The 21,923-nt window shown below is 48.3% G+C and overlaps 1 protein-coding gene across 3 annotated transcripts in view; it reads left to right on the forward strand.

The window, feature by feature from the left end:
- The window catches only part of LOC106585809 (adhesion G-protein coupled receptor V1), a 235,723-nt gene that overhangs the window by 101,483 nt on the left and 112,317 nt on the right, over positions 1 to 21,923 (forward strand). For 2 of the 3 annotated variants that reach the window (XM_014172456.2, XM_014172457.2), the window contains 26 exons: positions 112 to 316; positions 511 to 657; positions 900 to 1,155; positions 1,446 to 1,648; positions 2,393 to 2,569; positions 4,544 to 4,726; positions 4,883 to 5,062; positions 5,187 to 5,351; positions 5,552 to 5,672; positions 5,925 to 6,048; positions 6,357 to 6,495; positions 6,763 to 6,948; positions 7,547 to 7,782; positions 8,192 to 8,340; positions 8,758 to 8,956; positions 9,220 to 9,439; positions 9,898 to 10,137; positions 10,321 to 10,470; positions 10,663 to 11,151; positions 12,809 to 12,952; positions 13,719 to 13,890; positions 14,995 to 15,136; positions 15,305 to 16,152; positions 16,687 to 16,807; positions 17,006 to 17,177; positions 19,356 to 19,598. In XM_014172456.2, the coding sequence (XP_014027931.2) occupies positions 112 to 316; positions 511 to 657; positions 900 to 1,155; positions 1,446 to 1,648; positions 2,393 to 2,569; positions 4,544 to 4,726; positions 4,883 to 5,062; positions 5,187 to 5,351; positions 5,552 to 5,672; positions 5,925 to 6,048; positions 6,357 to 6,495; positions 6,763 to 6,948; positions 7,547 to 7,782; positions 8,192 to 8,340; positions 8,758 to 8,956; positions 9,220 to 9,439; positions 9,898 to 10,137; positions 10,321 to 10,470; positions 10,663 to 11,151; positions 12,809 to 12,952; positions 13,719 to 13,890; positions 14,995 to 15,136; positions 15,305 to 16,152; positions 16,687 to 16,807; positions 17,006 to 17,177; positions 19,356 to 19,598 (5,611 nt within the window). Of the gene's footprint in view, positions 1 to 111; positions 317 to 510; positions 658 to 899; positions 1,156 to 1,445; positions 1,649 to 2,392; positions 2,570 to 4,543; positions 4,727 to 4,882; positions 5,063 to 5,186; positions 5,352 to 5,551; positions 5,673 to 5,924; positions 6,049 to 6,356; positions 6,496 to 6,762; positions 6,949 to 7,546; positions 7,783 to 8,191; positions 8,341 to 8,757; positions 8,957 to 9,219; positions 9,440 to 9,897; positions 10,138 to 10,320; positions 10,471 to 10,662; positions 11,152 to 12,808; positions 12,953 to 13,718; positions 13,891 to 14,994; positions 15,137 to 15,304; positions 16,153 to 16,686; positions 16,808 to 17,005; positions 17,189 to 19,355; positions 19,599 to 21,923 lie in introns of all 3 variants that reach the window. The other variant, XR_001324033.2, reaches the window with a different exon arrangement.

Raw genomic sequence — 21,923 nt, forward strand, 5'->3', positions numbered from 1 at the left:
TGTTTGATCAAACTTTGAGGAAATTGTCACTTACGTCGTCACTTGTGTCTGTTGGTCTTCGTTCATTCTTCAGTGGCTGTCTTCTCTGACCGTAATGCATTTCACTCTCAGCTATGGCGAGTTGCGTTTTGTGCCCGGGGACCGGGAGTTGGAGATTGCGGTAAACATCATCGACGACGATGTCCCAGAGGAGGACGAACAGTTCCGGGTGGTCCTAAAGAATCCCAAGGGAGGGGCTGAGATTGGCTTTGGTGGTCAGGTGACCGTGCTTATTCCAACCAATGATGACGCCCATGGAGTCATAGGCTTCACACAGGTACTCTCTGTTGTTTAACTCTGCTTCACTGTCAATTTCCAAATAGGTTTCTGTTGCTTGCATTTCTATGTCTATACATACATAACATTTATAGTGCTAACGCTCTATGCTCATATTTTATTTTCCAATACAGTTGAATGGTAAAAATCTTTCTGATATTACAGTGCATACTGACACTGATGCTGTCTCTCCAGGGCTCTCTATCTGTGGAAGTGGAGGAGTTGACGAAGGGCAACCCTATCTCTCTGAGTGTTGAGAGGAGGCGAGGAACCTTCAGGAGACTGACCATCCACTGGGCAGCCAACGGCAGTCTGGAAGACATCTTTCCCACATCAGGAGTGGTGAGTCTCTCTCTTTCCATCTCTCTCTCTCTCTCTCTCTCTCTCTCTCTCTCTCTCTCTCTCTCTCTCTCTCTCTCATGGCTAACTTCCATGTGTTAGATATAGAGAAATAGAAGAGATACCAAACAACTCACTGATGTGCCATTTCTAGTTTAGTTCATTGGTTGCGAATTCACTTCCTGGATTGGCTGAGCTAGCGAGGAACAGACATCCACCCTGTTGTCCTCTACCGTGTTTCTCAGGTGACGTTTTCCCAGGGCCAGGTGGTGGCTACCATCTATCTGACCGTGCTAGCAGATAGCATCCTTGAGCAGAAGGAGAGGGTCACCATCACCCTGCTGGATGTCACCACGGTGGGGCTAGACCAGCACTCCAGGGGAGCTCTGATTGACCCCCAGAGAGCACAGGCCCTCCTCACCATCTTGCCCAACGGCTCACCCTACGGGTTGATAGGCTGGCACCTGGACTCCCAGTACCTCCTCACACAGGAGCCTCAGAGTAAGAAGCCAGCTGTTTGCATTGTTATACATTTATTTATACAGTGGAAAAATCATTTCTAATGTGTATAGTTAAAAATAAACCCTATTTGAACAATGTCCATTTTTAAGGCTACTGAAGTGTTTGGTTACTTGTTATGAGTGATCATAACTTGATTTGACGGCACTATGACGTTGGTGTGATTCATTACTACACATTGTCCAATCTGTTTCTGTCCTTGTTCAGGCTATAAGGTTTAGGTAAGTTGTCTAATGCTCCTTGTACATGTTTGTCTCTGCTTTTCACCCAAGAGAGTCCCACTAATGTCACCCTGACCATTGTGAGGGAGCAGGAGGCTTCTGGGGAGGTGGCAGTGCACTACCAGACAGGACCAGCCCTATCCAAGCCCCCCTCCAACCAGGCCAGCGCCCCACAGGACTACACACCCCGGGAGGGCACCGTCATCATGAAGGAGAACGCCACCCTTGCCCTCATCACCATCACCATACTACCGGTACGCATAGAATATAGTAGAATAGAATAGAAAATGATAGAATATTACTTTATGGACAAACCATCCTCAAGACCCATCTTGGGATGACTGGGGACCGGACCCTCCTCCTCTCCTTCTCCTCTTCCACCCCAGCAGTGTAAATCTAGATTGGTTCAGCAGACACTGTGGCTTTCTGCCTGTTCTGGCTGCTTTCTGCCTGTTCTGGCTGCTTTCTGCCTGTTCTGGCTGCTTTCTGTCTGTTCTGGCTCCGTTCTGGCTGCTTTCTGCCTGTTCTGGCTGCTTTCTGCCTGTTCTGGCTGCTTTCTGCCTGTTCTGGCTGCTTTCTGCCTGTTCTGGTTGCTTTCTGCCTGTTCTGGTTGCTTTCTGCCTACAGCGTAGGTCCATACTAGGTCTAAAACCACCAGTGTTGGGTCTGCCACGGAGGAAACCCACTACTTATTTCCCATCGGAATAGATCCATTCCTAGTAAATTGCAGTGTTGAGTGGCTATTTTAATGGTAACTATTATTGTGTTTTGTTTAGACTGAAAAACATGGACCTGGTTTCTATGTGCTCTGAAACTGCCAACATTCTTTAAGGTTGGTTGGGGAATAAAGGCTCTTTAGAAGTGGAACATGGGAAAGATCAGTAGTTCCTGTCTGTGGGTTGGGTTTTCTTTCCTCCTAATATAGCAGGCAACCATACCCCACAGTGTTGGTCAGGTCCTCCAGACCTGAGGGCTGTGTGTGTGTGTGTATCAACCAGGATGAGGCTCCGGAGCTGGCTGAAAGTTTCCTGGTGAACATCACAGGCGTGGAACTAGTGGGGGGGTTGACGGGGGCGGCCCAGCCCAGTGTGAAGAGGCCTGGCATGGAGGTGGCTGAGGTCACCATCCAGGAGAACGATGACCCACGTGGGGTCCTGCAGTTCAACGTCTCCCAGGTAATACCTTACACTACTACCTCTGCCCATATGCTACACAATTATCCTTGAATATGGCACTCCATCCCTTTATTCTCCTTGAATAAGACACTCCATCCCTTTATTCTCCTTGAATAAGACACTCCATCCCTTTATTCTCCTTGAATATGGCACTCCATCCCTTTATTCTCATTGAATATGGCACTCCATTCCTTTATTCTCATTGAATATGGCACTCCATCCCTTTATTCTCCTTGAATAAGACACTCCATCCCTTTATTCTCCTTGAATATGGCACTCCATTCCTTTATTCTCATTGAATATGGCACTCCATCCCTTTATTCTCATTGAATATGGCACTCCATTCCTTTATTCTCATTGAATATGGCACTCCATCCCTTTATTCTCATTGAATAAGACACTCCATTCCTTTATTCTCATTGAATAAGACACTCCATCCCTTTATTCTCATTGAATGAAACACTCCATCCCTTTATTCTCCTTGAATAAGACACTCCATCCCTTTATACTCCTTGAATATGGCACTCCATTCCTTTATTCTCATTGAATGAAACACTCCATCCCTTTATTCTCATTGAATGAAACACTCCATCCCTTTATACTCCTTGAATGAAACACTCCATTCCTTTATACTCCTTGAATGAAACACTCCATCCCTTTATACTCCTTGAATGAAACACTCCATTCCTTTATACTCCTTGAATGAAACACTCCATTCCTTTATACTCCTTGAATGAAACACTCCATTCCTTTATACTCCTTGAATGAAACACTCCATCCCTTTATACTCCTTGAATGAAACACTCCATTCCTTTATACTCCTTGAATGAAACACTCCATTCCTTTATACTCCTTGAATGAAACACTCCATTCCTTTCTTCTCCTTGAATGAAACACTCCATTCCTTTATTCTCCTTGAATGAAACACTCCAGTCCTTTATTCTCCTTGAATGAAACACTCCAGTCCTTTATTCTCCTTGAATGAAACACTCAATTCCTTTATTCTCTTTGAATGAAACACTCAATTCCTTTATTCTCCTTGAATGAAACACTCCATTCCTTTATTCTCCTTTAATGAAACACTCCATTCCTTTATACTCCTTGAATGAAACACTCCATTCCTTTATTCTCCTTGAATGAAACACTCCATTCCTTTATTCTCCTTGAATGAAACACTCCATTCCTTTATTCTCCTTGAATGAAACACTCCATTCCTTTCTGAAGTATATCACAACAGTAACTATGTGGTGCTCTAAGGTTTAGAGATGATCTGAAAGCTCTGACCAACGAGTGATTGAATACTAATAGGTATGCTAACCCTATGGTACAAAAAGGTATGTTAACCCTATGGTACAAAAAGGTATGTTAACCCTATGGTACAAAAAGGTATGTTAACCCTATGGTACAAAAAGGTATGTTAACCCTATGGTACAAAAAGGTATGTTAACCCTATGGTACAAAAAGGTATGTTAACCCTATGGTACAAAAAGGTATGTTAACCCTATGGTACAAAAAGGTATGTTAACCCTATGGTACAAAAAGGTATGTTAACCCTATGGTACAAATAGGTATGTTAACCCTATGGTACAAATAGGTATGTTAACCCTATGGTACAAAAAGGTATGTTAACCCTATGGTACAAAAAGGTATGTTAACCCTATGGTACAAAAAGGTATGTTAACCCTATGGTACAAAAAGGTATGTTAACCCTATGGTACAAAAAGGTATGTTAACCCTATGGTACAAAAAGGTATGTTAACCCTATGGTACAAAAAGGTATGTTAACCCTATGGTACAAAAAGGTATGTTAACCCTATGGTACAAATAGGTATGTTAACCCTATGGTACAAATAGGTATGTTAACCCTATGGTACAAAAAGGTATGTTAACCCTATGGTACAAAAAGGTATGTTAACCCTATGGTACAAAAAGGTATGTTAATGCTTCAACTCTGTTTCTGTGTCTAATTCTTAGGAAGAGTCTGGAGGGTTGCTGGCCTATGAGGTGGCTCCGCCCAGAAACGTCCTCCGTCTAGCAGTGGTGCGATTGGCTGGCAGGACTGGGAGAGTGGTGGTGTACTGGGAGGCTCGGCCAATCACTGCCAGTCTCGATGACTTCACTCCCTCTTCTGGGAATATCACCTTTCAAGATGGACAGGTAATTTGATTACAACTATGGTTAGAGTGTTTCTCCTGTTAGATCACATAGTTAAGTTAGGTCACCTACGTAACTATGATCCACTAAGTCTAGTTGAGCTTCTATGAAGGATAAGATGTATACCTCAGGTAAAATAAACTCTGGTTCTGTTTGCAGGGACAGGCCATCATAGACATCAGCATCGTGGATGACGCGGCGGTGGAGTCTGTGGAGCGCTTCAGTGTGACTCTAATGCGTGTGATTGGTGGAGCCAGGCTGGGGGTGGAGATCTCTGTGACCGTCACCATCCCACCCAACGATTCACCGCTGGGCAGCTTCGGCTTCCAGGAGAAGACTGTGAGTCACAACTCATTGTCACCCAACAAATTTCCCTACAGAGAATGGAAGAAGTTGTATTTTCCAATCCAATACAACTTTATTGTAAACCATTATTATGCTAAGTAAACAAATCTCCTTCTAGTTCACTATCAGCGAGCCAGAGTTCACTAGTGACCCGGCTGCCATGGCAACGCTGACTGTGGTGCGAAGTGCAGAAGGCGAGGGGGCGGTGACACTGATGTGGCGCCTGGAGGACACTGCCCGGGACGACCTTTCACCTCTCAACGGAACACTGGTCTTCAATGAGGTCAGTAGGGGGCGGGGCTAGGGAAGATGATAGCAGGTCAGTTAACAGCGTTTTACACTATATGTGAACCAACTAGGTAACTACTTGGTAATAATTGATACCAAATGTACTAATAGTTGGTGCTAAATGTACAGTTTATTTTGGAAGTTGAAAGTGCAGTTTGTAGGGAAGACACTGATGGGAGACTTTGTGAACCTCAGACAGAGTCTAGGAGAACGCTGGTGATCCGGGCTCTGGCTGACGCTGTGTTGGAGGGAGACGAGAGCTTCACTGTCCAGCTCCTGGCTGCCAAGAGTGATGCTGTAATCGACCCCGTTGATGGTCAGTGTCTTTGGCTGCCTCACTGTGTTTAAACATACACACAGTCTCTGGTCTATGGAGAGGGGAGGGATAAAGTTGCCCCTAGAAGCTGATCTGAGGTCAGTTTCTGCGTTTTAAATTCTAATGGTTACAGTTTGGATTGAGGGAGAGTAAGCTGATCCTAGATCTACGCCTAGAGGCAACTTGTGTGTATAGAGCACCGGAGGAGGGCATTAGACTGAACTGGGACCCTGGGTTGGTGTGTGTCTGTAGGGTCAGCCACCGTCACCATCCTGGGAGACCGTGCAGCCATGGGAATAGTGGGGATCGCTGAGGCTTCCAGGAACGTCCTCATCGGAGAACCTCAGGGAGACTATAATGGGACTGCTCTGGTCAGGTACACATACAGACAGTTACACACACACATATCACTGGCTAATGGGAAAGCCTCACATATGTTTATTGGTCAGAATATTTCTGTTGTGCCGTTGAGAAAGTATTATTTTGGTTAATAAGATGTCAACCAAATGCATGTTGCAATGATACCATTGTGTGTGTGTGTGTGTGTGTGTGTGTGTGTGTGTGTGTGTGTGTGTGTGTGTGTGTGTGTGTGTGTGTGTGTGTGTGTGTGTGTGTGTGTGTGTGTGTGTGTGTGTGTGTGTGTGTGTGTGTGTGTGTGTGTGTGCGTGTGTGTGTGTGGTTCAGCCTTGTACGCGGCCCTGGCATCTTTGGAGAGATCCAGGTGTACTGGAACATCACTCCTGCTGTGGCCTCTGAGTTTGAGGAGCTGTCTGGCGTGGTAACCATGAGGGACAGACAGTCTGCCGCCACCATACGCCTCAAAGTATAACAATCTCTCTGACTATGGAATGATATTCATCACTATGTTCTTGTTTTATCATACCTCATCTTATTGTTAAGTGAAAATGAATGCAAAATGAATATTTCCCAATGTAAATTGTAAAACTGTGTCCCAATATCAATACTTGACTACTACTTAGAGTGAAGTGATGTAACCTATTATATTGACCATGCATTTTCAACAGTGTCCTAGTGTGGATATTGGGTCACAGGCTGAAGGGAGTGGTGTTTGTTGTTGTTGTAATTTCAGGCGCTGGATGATGACACAGCAGAGGAGCGGCGTGTGTACCAGCTGACCTTGACCTCAGTCACGCCCGGGGCAGGGATCAGCCCCTCGGCCCAGAGGGCCACGGTCACCATGGCAGCCAGTGATCTCCCCCACGGCCTGTTCTCCTTTGTCCAAGGCCTCGTCAGGGCCTCTGAGGAGGAGGGCAAGGTGTGCGCGCCTGGGCGGTCTTGGGCCATGATCTTAAACAACCACATTGTTGAAACTCACTAGAGGATGTCTAACTGGCTAGACCTGCCCTATCAGAGCCTGAGAACGGTCTGACCTGCCCTATCAGAGCCTGGGAACGGTCTGACCTGTCCAATCAGAGCCTGGGAACGGTCTGACCTGCCCTATCAGAGCCTGAGAACGGTCTGACCTGCCCTATCAGAGCCTGGGAACGGTCTGACCTGCCCTATCAGAGCCTGGGAACGGTCTGACCTGTCCTATCAGAGCCTGGGAACGGTCTGACCTGTCCTATCAGAGCCTGGGAACGGTCTGACCTGCCCTATCAGAGCCTGGGAACGGTCTGACCTGCCCTATCAGAGCCTGGGAACGGTCTGACCTGCCCTATCAGAGCCTGGGAACGGTCTGACCTGCCCTATCAGAGCCTGGGAACGGTCTGACCTGCCCTATCAGAGCCTGGGAACGGCCTATTTTTGCCCTCTCCCTCCTCCACCTTCTCTTCTCCCCCAGGTCAATGTGACAGTGGTGCGCTCCATGGGCAGGTTTGGGAGTGTGTGGGTGAACCCCTTCTCTTCTCCCCCAGGTCAATGTGACAGTGGTGCGCTCCATGGGCAGGTTTGGGAGCGTGTGGGTAACCTACCAGACAGCAGGCAGTGTAGCGGTCAGTGGAGTGGACTTCACCGCTGCCTCGGGTAGGCTTCTGTTTGGCCCAGGCCAGACCACGCGTGGGGTCACGCTGAGTATCCATGACGACGACCTACCAGAGGGACCTGAGGAGTTCTACCTCAACATCACCACAGTGGAGCTCCTCAATGACAGGTAGGTGGACCCTGGACACTGATCTAGAGTCATTTCTGTGCTTCCTGTCCTCCAGTTAAGGTTAGGGGGGTTGGAGAGGGAAAGCTGATCCTAGATCTGTTGCTAACGACAACTTCTACCCTGAGCTGCTGGTGTGGGAGGAGAATCCCAAACCTGGTTAGTGATCAAAATGCCATGGTCAGAAATGTGGATTTCACTGTAAGTGAGGTGGAAGGTGTGGGTCTCTGTGGTGTGAGCTGTGGTATAGTGGAGGGTAAACGCAGGTTAATGCTGTTTACCTAACTTTTTATTTAGTTTGAACGTTCACCCCAAACGGAGATCAGTGTTATCCATACATTTTTTTAACCTTTACATCACTGGGTGTGAGACGGAGTGTTGTCTCTGACCTCTGTCCCCCTCCTGTGGTCAGTAATGTGGACTTCACTGTGAGGGAGCACGGCCTGCAACGAGACCAGCCTCCAGCCATCGGCAAAGTTTCCTCCGTCATGATCATCATCCAGAAGAGTGACAACTCAGAAGGCATTCTGGAGTTCCTCCCTGACTATGTCAACATCACAGGTCAGCCTCTAATACACACACACACACACACACACACACACACACACACACACACACACACACACACACACACACACACACACACACACACACACACACACACACACACACACACACACACACACACACACGTTGACACTATTCAACATAGCTATTAGTATCAGGCATCACTTTAGCAAATGTAATTTCATCTTCTTAATATGTAATGGACATGATTAAAATAGAGGGATTCTGAGAGTGGTGATTGGATGAATGCAATATTTAAGGAGTATTACAATACAGTATTAAAGTGTACGTTTGTCCCCATCCATAATAGCACCCTATTCCCTACATAGTGTACTACTTTTGACCAGAGCCCCATAGGTGCCCTTTGGGATGCACTGAGTGTATTTGATGCTCTCTCTTGTCTCTCTCCAGTGGAGGAGGATGTGGGCAGTGCGTCCATCCCAGTGGTGAGGAGGGTGGGTTACTACGGCCTGGTCACAGCAGAGTACATCTCTAGGGGTCTGACTGCCAGGGCCGGCCTGGACTACATCCTGGCCAACGGCTCGCTCACCTTCCTCCACGGCCACAACACCAGTCACATCAACGTGTCCATTATAGACGACCAGGACAGGTAAATCTGTCTCCCTCTCTGTCCGTCTGTCTCTGTCTGTCTCTGTCTCTCTCTGTCTCTCCACAGATCACCTTTAAAATGTTTCCTCTCCCAGCCACCAAACAATGTTTAATTGTTTGATTGTGGTATTGCTGCACATTTTTGGGTTATTTTATTTCTATGAGATTGGTATATCTGTTGTGAAAGAAGTCTACGACATTCTATTAGAAAATGGATGTGAACATGAAAGACCAGTAATGGCGCTGTCATAACTCTTCTCCCAGAGAGGACGCCGAGACGTTTGAGATCCAGCTGTCGGGTTCCACGGGCGGAGCCATACTGGGTACTCATCTGATTGCCAGGGTTACCATCGCCAAGAGCGACTCGCCCAATGGTGTGGTCCGTTTCCTGAACGCGAGCGTGATCACCCTGGTGAACCCCAACAGTATTCTGAAGTTCAGCCTGCTCCTGGAGAGGGTGGGGGGGTTTGTAGGCAACGCTACGGTAAGCCTACTGGGACACTCCCCCTCACTCTGTTTCTCCCTCTTGTTAGGCCTGTAGTCTCAGCCACCTTCGGGACGGTTTCCCGGACACAGACTAAAAAGAACGTTCGATAGAGAATCTCCAGTGAAAGTGTTTTTTTTAGTCCAGAGGGAGGGTGAATTTGTGTTCGGGGAATCGGCCACTAGGGTCTAACTGCCATGTTCTGTCTCTCTGACCCCGTAGTACAAGAGCTTGTTCACTGTCCTCATTTCTCTGCCAGATGTCCATCACTCATGCTAAACTTAATGACACTGCAATACCTGTTAGCCTATGCCAAGGATAATGTCTTGATCCTGTATTTTTCATAAGAGAACGATTGGTCCGAATATATTTGGCAGTAATATGAATCTAGTCTTGTCTTTGCAAGCATGAGAGTGATGTATACCAGCCAATCTGAATCATTGATCTCTTTTCCTCAGATAACTTGGAGCATTCTGGGTCCCAACACCAAAGAGGTATTACCACCCGTAAACACAGACGTTGGAGATCCTGTGAACGGATCATTCCATTTCAGAGACGGGGAGGGGGGATTGCGCACCATTGATCTGAGGATTCTACCCCATGGGGAGGTGGAGGTGGCAGAGACCTTTGTGGTCGTGCTTCAACTCCTCTCAGGTGACATCGACATTGACCCCCAAGCTGGCTCTGTCACTCTCAAGGTACATCACGGTCCCAATGAGTGACATCTCAATATTAATACGAACCCCAGTTGTATTAAAACCATTATATTGAAATGACTTCACAGGCTCTTATTGATAATAAGAGTCTCTGAATCGTGGCGACAACATGTGGTTTTCTCTTGGTTTGGTGTGTGTGTGTGTGTGTGTGTGTGTGCGCCTCAGATTGAGAAGTTTGGAGACGCTAATGGCATAGTTGAGTTGACAGAGGAGGACCTTAGAGAGCGTGTGTACAGTGAGCCCACAGCTGGCGAGGGGCCGCTCAACATCTCCCTGCTCATCACGCGCAGACAAGGTGCCATGGGCAACGTCACGGTACGACCACCTGGAGGGTGACATCATACTGTTACAGACAGAATGTGGCTTTATAGGCAATGCTCCGGCTTTGGGTGTGTCCCTTTCTCTCAGGTGTGCTGGGAGACGGTATGAACCGAGTTCATTACACCGTCTGTCCAATAATATACAGCCAATTCACAGGTATGTTATAGATGTGTGTGTGTCTCTCAGGTGCACTGGCAGATCCTGAGTGACTCTGACACAGCGGGGGACTTCTCGGCCCTCAGCGGCTCCGTGGTCATCCTGGATGGTCAGAGGGGGGCAGAGGTGGTCCTCACTCTTCTACCTGACGCCGTGCCCGAGCTGGAGGAGCTCTACATGCTCCGGCTGAGCTCCGTGGAGGGTGGCGCCACCCTGGACACCAACCGCAGTACCACCCTCTTCAGGGTGCGTGCCAACGACGAGCCGCACGGCGTGTTCAGCCTGGCGGCGGAGCGGCAGGCGGTAGTTGTGGTGGGGAGGGGAGCCGGGTTGGTCAGACTCCTGGCACTGAACGTGACGCGCCAGGCTGGGGCCTTCGGCAACGCCAGTGTGGGCTACCGGATCAGTACTGGGCCTGGGCTGAATGGACAGGAGCTGCTAGGGGGGGCGGCTGTGGGGAGAGTCCTGATCAAGCATGGAGAGGAATCAGCCTCTGACTCTGTGCCAATCAGTACTCAGGTAAGAGAGGACTCAAAGACATACTCAAGACCAGGGTTGCCAATGGTTTTATATGATTTTGATGCATTAATGGGGGATCATGCACTCGTGCTATGAATATACTCATACATTTTCTGGCAATTTATGAAGATAACATTGAATCTGTATAGTTTTTCATAACTTTCCATAACCTCCCTAATAAGGCCATTTTATTAAACCAAACTTGTCTCCAGTACGTCACTGACCCTGCCTCTGTAGTCCTGGTTACCAGGCTGAATGTCTCTCTCTCTCTCTATCTTCTAGTGCTGTGTCACTGACCCTACCTCTGTAGTCCTGGTTACCAGGCTGAATGTCTCTCTCTCTCTCTATCTTCTAGTGCTGTGTCACTGACCCTGCCTCTGTAGTCCTGGTTACCAGGCTGAATGTCTCTCTCTCTCTCTCATCTTCTAGTGCTGTGTCACTGACCCTACCTCTGTAGTCCTGGTTACCAGGCTGAATGTCTCTCTCTCTCTCTATCTTCTAGTGCTGTGTCACTGACCCTGCCTCTGTAGTCCTGGTTACCAGGCTGAATGTCTCTCTCTCTCTCTATCTTCTAGTGCTGTGTCACTGACCCTACCTCTGTAGTCCTGGTTACCAGGCTGAATGTCTCTCTCTCTCTCTATCTTCTAGTGCTGTGTCACTGACCCTGCCTCTGTAGTCCTGGTTACCAGGCTGAATGTCTCTCTCTCTATCTTCTAGTGCTGTGTCACTGACCCTGCCTCTGTAGTCCTGGTTACCAGGCTGAATGTCTCTCTCTCTATCTTCTAGTGCTGTGTCACTGACCCTACCTCTGTAGTCCTGGTTACCAGGCTGAATGTCTCTCTCTCTCTCTCAGTCTTCTAGTGCTGTGTCACTGACCCTGCCTCTGTAGTCCTGGTTACCAGGCTGAATGTCTCTCTCTCTCTCTCTCTATCTTCTAGTGCTGTGTCACTGACCCTGCCTCTGTAGTCCTGGTTACCAGGCTGAATGTCTCTCTCTCTATCTTCTAGTGCTGTGTCACTGACCCTACCTCTGTAGTCCTGGTTACCAGGCTGAATGTCTCTCTCTCTCTCTCTCTCTCTATCTTCTAGTGCTGTGTCACTGACCCTACCTCTGTAGTCCTGGTTACCAGGCTGAATGTCTCTCTCTCTCTCTATCTTCTAGTGCTGTGTCACTGACCCTGCCTCTGTAGTCCTGGTTACCAGGCTGAATGTCTCTCTCTCTCTCTATCTTCTAGTGCTGTGTCACTGACCCTACCTCTGTAGTCCTGGTTACCAGGCTGAATGTCTCTCTCTCTCTCTATCTTCTAGTGCTGTGTCACTGACCCTGCCTCTGTAGTCCTGGTTACCAGGCTGAATGTCTCTCTCTCTATCTTCTAGTGCTGTGTCACTGACCCTACCTCTGTAGTCCTGGTTACCAGGCTGAATGTCTCTCTCTCTCTCTATCTTCTAGTGCTGTGTCACTGACCCTGCCTCTGTAGTCCTGGTTACCAGGCTGAATGTCTCTCTCTCTCTCTATCTTCTAGTGCTGTGTCACTGACCCTACCTCTGTAGTCCTGGTTACCAGGCTGAATGTCTCTCTCTCTATCTTCTAGTGCTGTGTCACTGACCCTACCTCTGTAGTCCTGGTTACCAGGCTGAAAGTTTTCTCTCTCTTCTAGGTGTTTCTCTCAGTGGGTGTGAACTTTACTTTGGAGCTTACAGACGTGAGCCTCCTGGGACCTCTCTTCAGCTCCCCACCTCGTCTCCTACTGGAGGCCAGGGTCGCCATAGTGACCGTCCCAGAGGAAGCAGCCAGCGCTGAGGTATCAGTCAATAACTTTATGGAGTAAGGTGAAGTTGCACCTAAATGCTGATCTTGTTTCAGTTTTGCATTTGACCCACTAATGGTTATGGCTAGGATTAGGGTATGGGAAGCTGATCCCAGATCTGTACATATAGGGAAACTTGACTCTGGAGCTTATGTAGATGAAAGTACTACATGTGTGGCTCCTCTGTTAGCCACTAGGAGGCGTAGTTACACCCATTTTGAAACCCAGCTCCATCTCAACTCCCACTGCATTGGAAAGACGGATGGGAGGATGCTCTGTATGTAACTGAATTACTGCTCTGTGGTTGGTAGCACCTCTCTGTGAACACACAACCTCTCTCAGTCATGACCTTAGAAGAAGTGCATGTTACATGAGCCTTTCAAAGTCAGTTGACCAGCTTGGTGCTGACCACGAAATAGACTTAGCATTTTGACCTAGCTAGCTACCGCTACCACCTCTTCTGCTAACAGACAGTATTATAAAAGCATTACAGCGGTACACAGGGCTGTGGACACTCATAATGGCATCACCTCATTCTACAGAGGCACCGTTACCGTGGAAATGGTCTCCAACACTCATCTTGTCCTTTTGATCCGAATGCACCGTCTTTAGTCAGCCGTTCTTCAACACAACAGTCTAAAACTAAGTGGTTTTGCTTCGTCTCGCAGGTTGTTAGATCTGTACTGGGCTTTAATGGAACAGTTGTATTACATCCTTCCCTATTCCTCCTCCTCTGTGTGGTGTGTGTGTGTGTGTGTAGGTGGGCTTTGTCTCGTTGGCGTTGCAGGTCTCCAGTGTGGAGACGGGTGTGTGTGAGGCGCTGGTGTACAGGACGGGGTTGTTTGGGGAGGTGAGGGTGGAGTGGAGCGCAGGGTACCCTCCCGGACAGGCTCCGTTAGGATTCAGGCCTGGAGTCATCACCCCCAGCTCAGGTAAGGACCTCAGAGGGAAACTGACCACTGTGAGCTCAGAGGGAAACTGACCACTGTGAGCTTTAGAAGAGATTTGGTGTGGATCTAAAATGTCCAGGTCTTTCCCTATTGGTTAATTTACTCTCTCTCTCTCTCTCTAACCGAAGGAGGGCATGTGAACAGGCTGAGGTCTCATTTTCTCTAAGTAAACCCACCAGATAATCTACCTATACCTCTTCCAGTCTCATTTAATTATCTCCCTTTCCAAACACCACCACCAACAAACACCCTAGAAAATGCGCACGCAGATAGGAGGAATTGATGTGAGCTGAGGGTGTTTGTCTGAGGGTGTTTGTCTGAGGGTGTTTGTCTGAGGGTGATTGTCTGAGGGTGATTGTCTGAGGGTGTTTGTCTGAGGGTGTTTGTCTGAGGGTGTTTGTCTGAGGGTGATTGTCTGAGGGTGATTGTCTGAGGGTGTTTGTCTGAGGGTGTTTGTCTGAGGGTGTTTGTCTGAGGGTGTTTGTCTGAGGGTGTGGTCTGAGGGTGTTTGTCTGAGGGTGTGGTCTGAGGGTGTGGTCTGAGGGTGTTTGTCTGAGGGTGTTTGTCTGAGGGTGTGGTCTGAGGGTGTTTGTCTGAAGGTGTTTGTCTGAGGGTGTTTGTCTGAGGGTGATTGTCTGAGGGTGATTGTCTGAGGGTGTTTGTCTAAGGGTGTTTGTCTGAGGGTGTTTGTCTGAGGGTGTTTGTCTGAGGGTGTTTGTCTGAGGGTGTGGTCTGAGGGTGTGGTCTGAGGGTGTTTGTCTGAGGGTGTTTGTCTGAGGGTGTTTGTCTGAGGGTGTGGTCTGAGGGTGTTTGTCTGAGGGTGTTTGTCTGAGGGTGTGGTCTGAGGGTGTGGTCTGAGGGTGTTTGTCTAAGGGTGTGGTCTGAGGGTGTTTGTCTGAGGTTGTTTGTCTGAGGGTGTTTGTCTGAGGGTGTGGTCTGAGGGTGTTTGTCTAAGGGTGTGGTCTGAGGGTGTTTGTCTGAGGTTGTTTGTCTGAGGGTGTTTGTCTGAGGGTGTTTGTCTGAGGTTGTTTGTCTGAGGGTGTTTGTCTGAGGGTGTGGTCTGAGGGTGTTTGTCCTCCTCCTCAGGCTCGGTGACAATGGCCCATGGAGAGAGGAGCAAGGCTGTGTCCCTCCAGGCGCTCTCTAATGTGTCTGAGCCAGCGGCCTTCGCCCTCCACCTCACTGCAGCCGGCTCCATCTCCCCTGCTCCTGGGGTAGCTAGACTCCGGTACAGTAACCAGACTCACTTGCCAAGCATATAGCGCTTCTGTGTACTGTAGACATAGGGCCGGGAACAAGACAGCCCTCTGACTGAAGATGGCATTCTGTATGTAACAGTAATGTTACAAAAGTTTAACAGCCATGGTGGGATTTTACTCTCTGTTTCCCTCTCCAGGTCAGGGTTCACGGTGGCAGAGGTTGAGCCTCTGGGGCTGTACCAGTTCGCCCCGGACTCCCGCCAGCTGGTCATCGAGGAGAACGTGCAGACCATCACCCTCTACGTCCAGCGGCTCTATGGTTTTCGTAGCAACCGTACCCGCCTGTCTTACCAGACGGTGTCGGGCAGTGCCCTGGCCGGACAGGACTTCGCTGGAGTGCGGAACGGAGAGCTGTTCTTTGACTCACCTCGCCAGACCTCCGCCATGCTCCGACTGTCCGTTCTGGACGACGCGCTCTTGGAGCCAGACGAAAACTTCTTTGTCAACCTGACAGACGTCCAGGTACTGAGCGGTGGTGGTGACCCCCAATCAGGTGACCCCCGGCCCCATCTCATCCCACAATACAGCGTGTCCACCGTTACCATCCTGGCCAGCGACGTCACGGTGGGGGTGCTGAGCATTGGGCCGGGACTGGTTGAGACAACAGAGGACAGGGAGGAAGGGAGCCAGCAGGAGAAGAGAGTGCTCCTCAGGGTCCATAGGTCTAGCAGTCTGGCTGGGCCAGTGAGGGTCAAGGTGCAGGCTTATGGAGGTGGGAGTGTTGGGGGTCCATCTCTTCCCTTTGCTCCAGAACCCAACAAGACCCTGGCCCTGGTGGGGCAAGACTTCAAGTTGGAGTCCACCCTGGTGTCACTGCAGGAGGGGCAGAGTGAGGCCGAGGTCAGCCTCATCATCCTGGACGACTCTGAGCCCGAGGGACAAGAAGTGTTCTTCATCTACCTCAGCGACCCAGAGGGTGGTGCGCAGATCGCAGATGGGCCCAACCAGCAGGGCTTCAGCTCCTTTGCCAAAATCATCATCCTAGGTAAATACTGAAACGCTCATATTTGCCTCGGGCTCCTATGTCATATGCTACTCAGTCTACCCATTGGTCAGCCAATTGAAGGTAATGTCATGCTCTAGTTTCTCTAGAACATTGTGTTCTCTGTCTAGGTCATTGTTTTCCAATACAATCCCTAAATTCGGTCACTGGGCATCTGATTGCAGATCCAGTGATGTGAAATCTATTCCTCTGTTCAGTTGAAGATAACTGATGATATAATCAAAGGCGCAGTTACAACAGGATTGGGAAGCTTGATGCGCTGGTTTGTTGAATGCTCTGTGTACATACAATGAATAGCATACATATGGAAAAAGTAATATCAATATCTCTCTCCTTCTTGCTCTCTCTCTCTCTCTCGGTCTCTCTGTCTTTCCCCCTCACTCTCTTTCCCTCTCTCTCTCTCTCTCTCTCTCTCTCTCTCTCTCTCGGTCTCTCTGTCTTTCCCCCCTCACTCTCTTTCCCTCTCTTTCTCTCTCTTTCTCTCTCTTCCCACTCCCTCCCTCCACTTTCTCTCAGGGAGTGATTTCCATAACGGGATAGTGGGTTTCAGTGTGAGTTCTCTGCTGGGCCAGGTTCTGGACGAGGACTCAGAAGTAAACAGAACAGCCCTACTTTACTTGCAGAGACAACAGAACAGGTAGATCATTTCCTCCATATCGACCATGTTCCCATATGACTGTCAGCAAACCAAAGAGAAGCAACAGTAACCGTCACATTAGTAACAGCAACATTAGTGGTAATGATATAAGCATCTGAAAGCTGTAATGATCACTCCCAGCCACTCGGGGCGCTGCGTGTGTGTTTGATGTGTGACCGGTCTGCTTCCCCCACGCAGGGCCTTTGAGGACGTTGAGGTGAAGTGGCGGGCCACGTTCAGCAGGGCGGGGCCATCCCTGGTCAACAACGGAGTGAACCTGACACGGGAGCTGTGGCAGACCTCAGGCAAAGTGCTTTGCAGGAGAGGACAGGTCCTCTGTGTCTTCAGCATGGAGGTCCGACAGGACCAGGTGAGTCCCAGGTAATACTAGAGGTTCAATCTCTAGTATCTCTCCCTGGGTTAGAGGAGGGTTTGGCAAGGTTAGGCTGTCATTGTAAAATAAGAATTTGTTCTTAACTGACTTGCCTGGTTAAATAAAATAAAATATAGGTCAGGGTGGTACCAGAATAGACACATGTCACAGTACTTTAAAACTGTCAGCAAATCCTCTCTGTTTGGAACACTGACTTGAAGGAACAAGCAGGATGTCCTAATACTGCAGCTCTGTCCCTGGATGTCCTAATACTGCAGCTCTCTCCCTGGATGTCCTAATACTGCAGTCTTCTCCCTGGATGTCCTAATACTGCAGCTCTGTCCCTGGATGTCCTAATACTGCAGCTCTGTCCCTGGATGTCCTAATACTGTGGCTCTGTCCCTGGATGTCCTAACACTGCAGCTCTCTCCCCGGATGTCCTAATACTGCAGCTCTGTCCCTGGATGTCCTAATTCTGTGGCTCTGTCCCTGGATGTCCTAATACTGCAGCTCTCTCCCTGGCAGGCCACACATCCCTTTTGTTTCTCCACGTATCTTTCTGCTGTGGTGTCGGAGGCTCTGGCTGTGTGTTAATGTGGACGTTAGTGAAGAGATTGGGCTGTGAGTGGCATCGAGGTCAATGTAGGGTCACAGGAGCAGGGCAGGAAGGTCCTGTGGCGTAATCACACTCTCCTCTCCTCTCCTCTCCTCTCCTCTCCTCTCCTCTCCTCTCCTCTCCTCTCCTCTCCTCTCCTCTCCTCTCCTCTCCTCTCCTCTCCTCTCCTCTCCTCTCCCTGGTCAGCAAGTAGCCTAGTTGTTAGAGCGTTGGGCCAGTATCTGAAAGGTCGCTGGTTTGAATACCCAAGTTGACAATGACTTACCCTGTAAAACAACACATTTCACTGCACCTATCTGGTGTATGTGACAATAAAACCTATCTTTTATTTTTTGGGTGGTCTGACCAGGCAGTTCACCCAGCCCACATCCTGTCCTGCTATGTGTCTGTGTGTGAGGGCTATTTTAGGGCAAACCTCCTCCTATTGAGTGTTGTCTGTCTGCTGTGCTTCCTCCCCTCCTACTTCCCTGCTGTTATGACACAGTCCTCAGACCTGGAGAGGAGAGACATGAGTCCCAGATTGTTGGAGACTGCAGGACTGGTCCACCATTATGTGACATGGGGCTCAATTCTAGAACTCATTTTATAAACATTGCTTGTACTGTACTGTAATCTTAGTTTTATGGCTGGGGAAACCCATAATCCCATGTTCAACAGTACAGTAGTTTTATGGCTGGGGAAACCCATAATCCCATGTTCAACAGTACAGTAGTTTTATGGCTGGGGAAACCCATAATCCCATGTTCAACAGTACAGTAGTTTTATGGCTGGGGAAACCCATAATCCCATGTTCAACAGAACAGTAGTTTTATGGCTGGGGAAACCCATAATCCCATGTTCAACAGTACAGTAGTTTTATGGCTGGGGAAACCCATAATCCCATGTTCAACAGTAGTGTAATTTTATGGCTGGGGAAACCCATAATCCCATGTTCATGTCACGTCCTGACCAGCAGAGGGCGTATTGCTTAGTCTAGGTCAGGATGTGGCAGGGGGTTTGTGTTTGTTAAATGTTGGGTTGATGATTGGGACTTCCAATTGAAGGCAGGTGTGTATAGTTGCCTTTGATTGGAAGTCCTATATAGGTGTGTGTGTGTTTGTCTTTGGGGTTGTGGGGAATTGTTCTGTGTGTAGCCTTGGGCCTTACCAGACTGTTTTTGTCGATCGTAATTATGTTTGTTATTTTGGGTGTTCATTTTGATAGTTAATAAAAGTCAAGATGAGCCTGCACATACCTGCTAAATTTTGGTCCTCCTCTTCTCTCCAGTATGACATTTTTAAGGATGAGTACGACTTATTTTATGACAGTTCAACAGTACAGTAGTTTTATGGCTGGGGAAACCCATAATCCCATGTTCAACAGTACAGTAGTTCTATGGCTGGGGAAACCCATAATCCCATGTTCAACAGTACAGTAGTTTTATGGCTGGGGAAGCCCATAATCCCATGTTCACATTCTATTTTTATTTTATTTTTTTCTTCCTTTTCTCCTCTGTTATGTATTTCCTTATATAACCAGTTAGACGTTCCTTAACTCCCTCTGTCTGTGTGTTGCCATAGGAACCCGAGTATCAGGCCTGGTTCCTGGTTGAGATCTACCAGGTGGGTGTTGGCGCTGCCATCAATGAAAGTTCCCGCTTTGCCAACATCACCCTGCTGGAGAGCGATGACCCACTGGGGCTGGTCTACTTTGCGGTGGGGTCCAGACTGCCTGTAGCCCACCTCAAGACCATCCACCTCAGTCTGCAGGTGTACAGAGAGGCCAGCACGACCTCCAACATCACCGTACTCTACCGCATGCTGGTGAGAAGCACACACACACACACACACACACACACACACACACACACACACACACACACACACACACACACACACACACACACACACACACACACACAGTGAACGCACACACACACATACACTGTACACACACTCGTTACATACAGTGTTCATGGAATAGCCACACAAATAGTGTCATACATTCTTACACCTTACATTGTCTCCCTTTGTAAACACTCACATCCTTCTGGTTGAAAATTACAAGTCCCATCTTATTCAGGTTGTTGTATTGTCTAACTCACTAGATCAGATTTCCATTCCTCTCCCTAACCTAATTATACTGACCGGATTTATTTCACCTGTCTAACAGTGTGTTGGTCATGGGACATCTAAGTCAAACTCTACTGCAATGCCAGCAAGAGACAATAACACCCAAAAAGACTCCCAGTTTCAGCCCCAGCCTCACCTCAGTTCCAGCCCCAGCCTCAGTCCCAGCCCCAGCCTCAGTCCCAGCCTCAACTCAGTTCCAGTCCCCAGCCTCAGTCCCAGACTCAGTCCCAGCCTTAGCCTCAGTCCCAGCCTTAGCCTCAGTCCCAGCCTCACCTCAGTCCCAGCCTCACCTCAGTCCCAGCCTCACCTCAGTCCCAGCCTCACCTCAGTCCCAGCCTCACCTCAGCCCCAGCCTCAGTCCCAGGCTCAGTCCCAGCCTCAGCCCCAGCCCCCAGTCTCAGCCCCAGCCTCAGTCCCAGCCCCAGCCTCAGTCCCAGGGTTTCTGTCGATCTATTGTGTAGGGTGTCTACTGAAAACACGCTTTTGTGATGAAATTCAATTTCCTTATGTTATAAAATAAATGTTACCAAAACAAATATGATTATTCATGTTTTGGATTAAAAAAGTTGGATTTCGTATCCTAATACATCCAATAATAAGCACTGAGCTCTGTTGACATAGCAGAGCAGGTTCCTCGTAACAACTTTCGAGGATTTGATATTTTGAGGTCGTCGTCTTTAAAGTTGTTAGCGCGCGTCACAAAAAGCTAAATTAGCATGACGCGAGCTAAACTAAATGTACAAGGCTTTGAAAATAAATTAATAAAAACTTTAGTTTTCGCTCAGTGCTCCATTGACATTTCAGAGATACTCTTGTTTTTGTGAGAAATCTTCAAAATATTATTGGAATTTTGAATTAATATGAAAACACATACTAAAATATGAAAATAACACATGTCATGTCTCAATATCAATATCTGTCTTCCCTCTATTGTTGAATTTGAGAAGAGGGATGAAGAGTTCTATGGGAAGGTGACCCTGTTAGGTTGCCAGTATCTTTAATTCTTGGACAGAATCCAGCCTAGCTGACGCCATTCAATTTTCCAGGTTATTTGCCACTTTTTTCCCTCTGGCCTCCATTTATTTAGTCACCCTAATTCTGGCTATCCCACAAGGGTAAGAACTCAAATAACTGTTGAACAGATTATGGTAGAGACATGAGGTTTGTACCAATTTGCTTTTATTATAGGATTATCTACACTTGGGCCACATGGGACCCAACTGGCGCAGTGGTCTACAGTGTGTTGGTCATGGGACATCTAAGTCAAACTCTACTGCAATGCCAGCAAGAGACAATAACACCCAAAAAGGCACCCAGCCCCAGTCTCAGCTCCAGCCCCAGCCTTAGCCCCAGCCTCAGTCCCAGCCTCAGCCCCAGCCTCAGCCCCAGCCCCAGCCTCAGTCCCAGCCCCAGCCTCAGTCCCAGCCTCAGTTCCAGCCCCAGTCCCAGCCTCAGTCCCAGCCCCAGCCTTAGCCCCAGCTGAGTGCTAGAGGCGTCACTATAGACAACCTGGTTCAAATCCAGACAGTATCACAACAGGCCATGATTGGGAGTCCCATAGGGCTGTCCACAATTGGCCCAGCGTCGTCTGAGTTTGGCCGGTGTAGGCGGTCATTGTCACTAAGAATTTGTTCTTAACTGACTTGCCTAGTTAAAGAAAGGTTAAATAAAATAAAAACACAGTTAACATATTGCTTTACCCATTGGTCACATGATACTTTTTTGATTGGCCACCCTACACTGTGTTCTCCTGTCCCCCCTCTCTCTTCCTCCCCTTACTTTCTTTCCACCTGGTCTCCTCCTCCCTCTCTCCCAGGTGTGGTGATGAGTGCTTTGTGTTTGACCCACTGCATAGCTCTCTGTCTGGGGGCTGATATTGACTTCCCAGCCTTTTGATGTTGCAGCTCAAAAGGGAAACCGTCTAGTACACCTACTAGCACTCCAGTCTCCACATCCTGTTACATATAACCAGGTTAACTACTGTCTCCACATCCTGTTACATATAACTAGGTTAAC

This window comes from Salmo salar, chromosome ssa24, assembly GCF_905237065.1.
Source record: "Salmo salar chromosome ssa24, Ssal_v3.1, whole genome shotgun sequence".
NCBI lineage: Eukaryota > Metazoa > Chordata > Actinopteri > Salmoniformes > Salmonidae > Salmo > Salmo salar.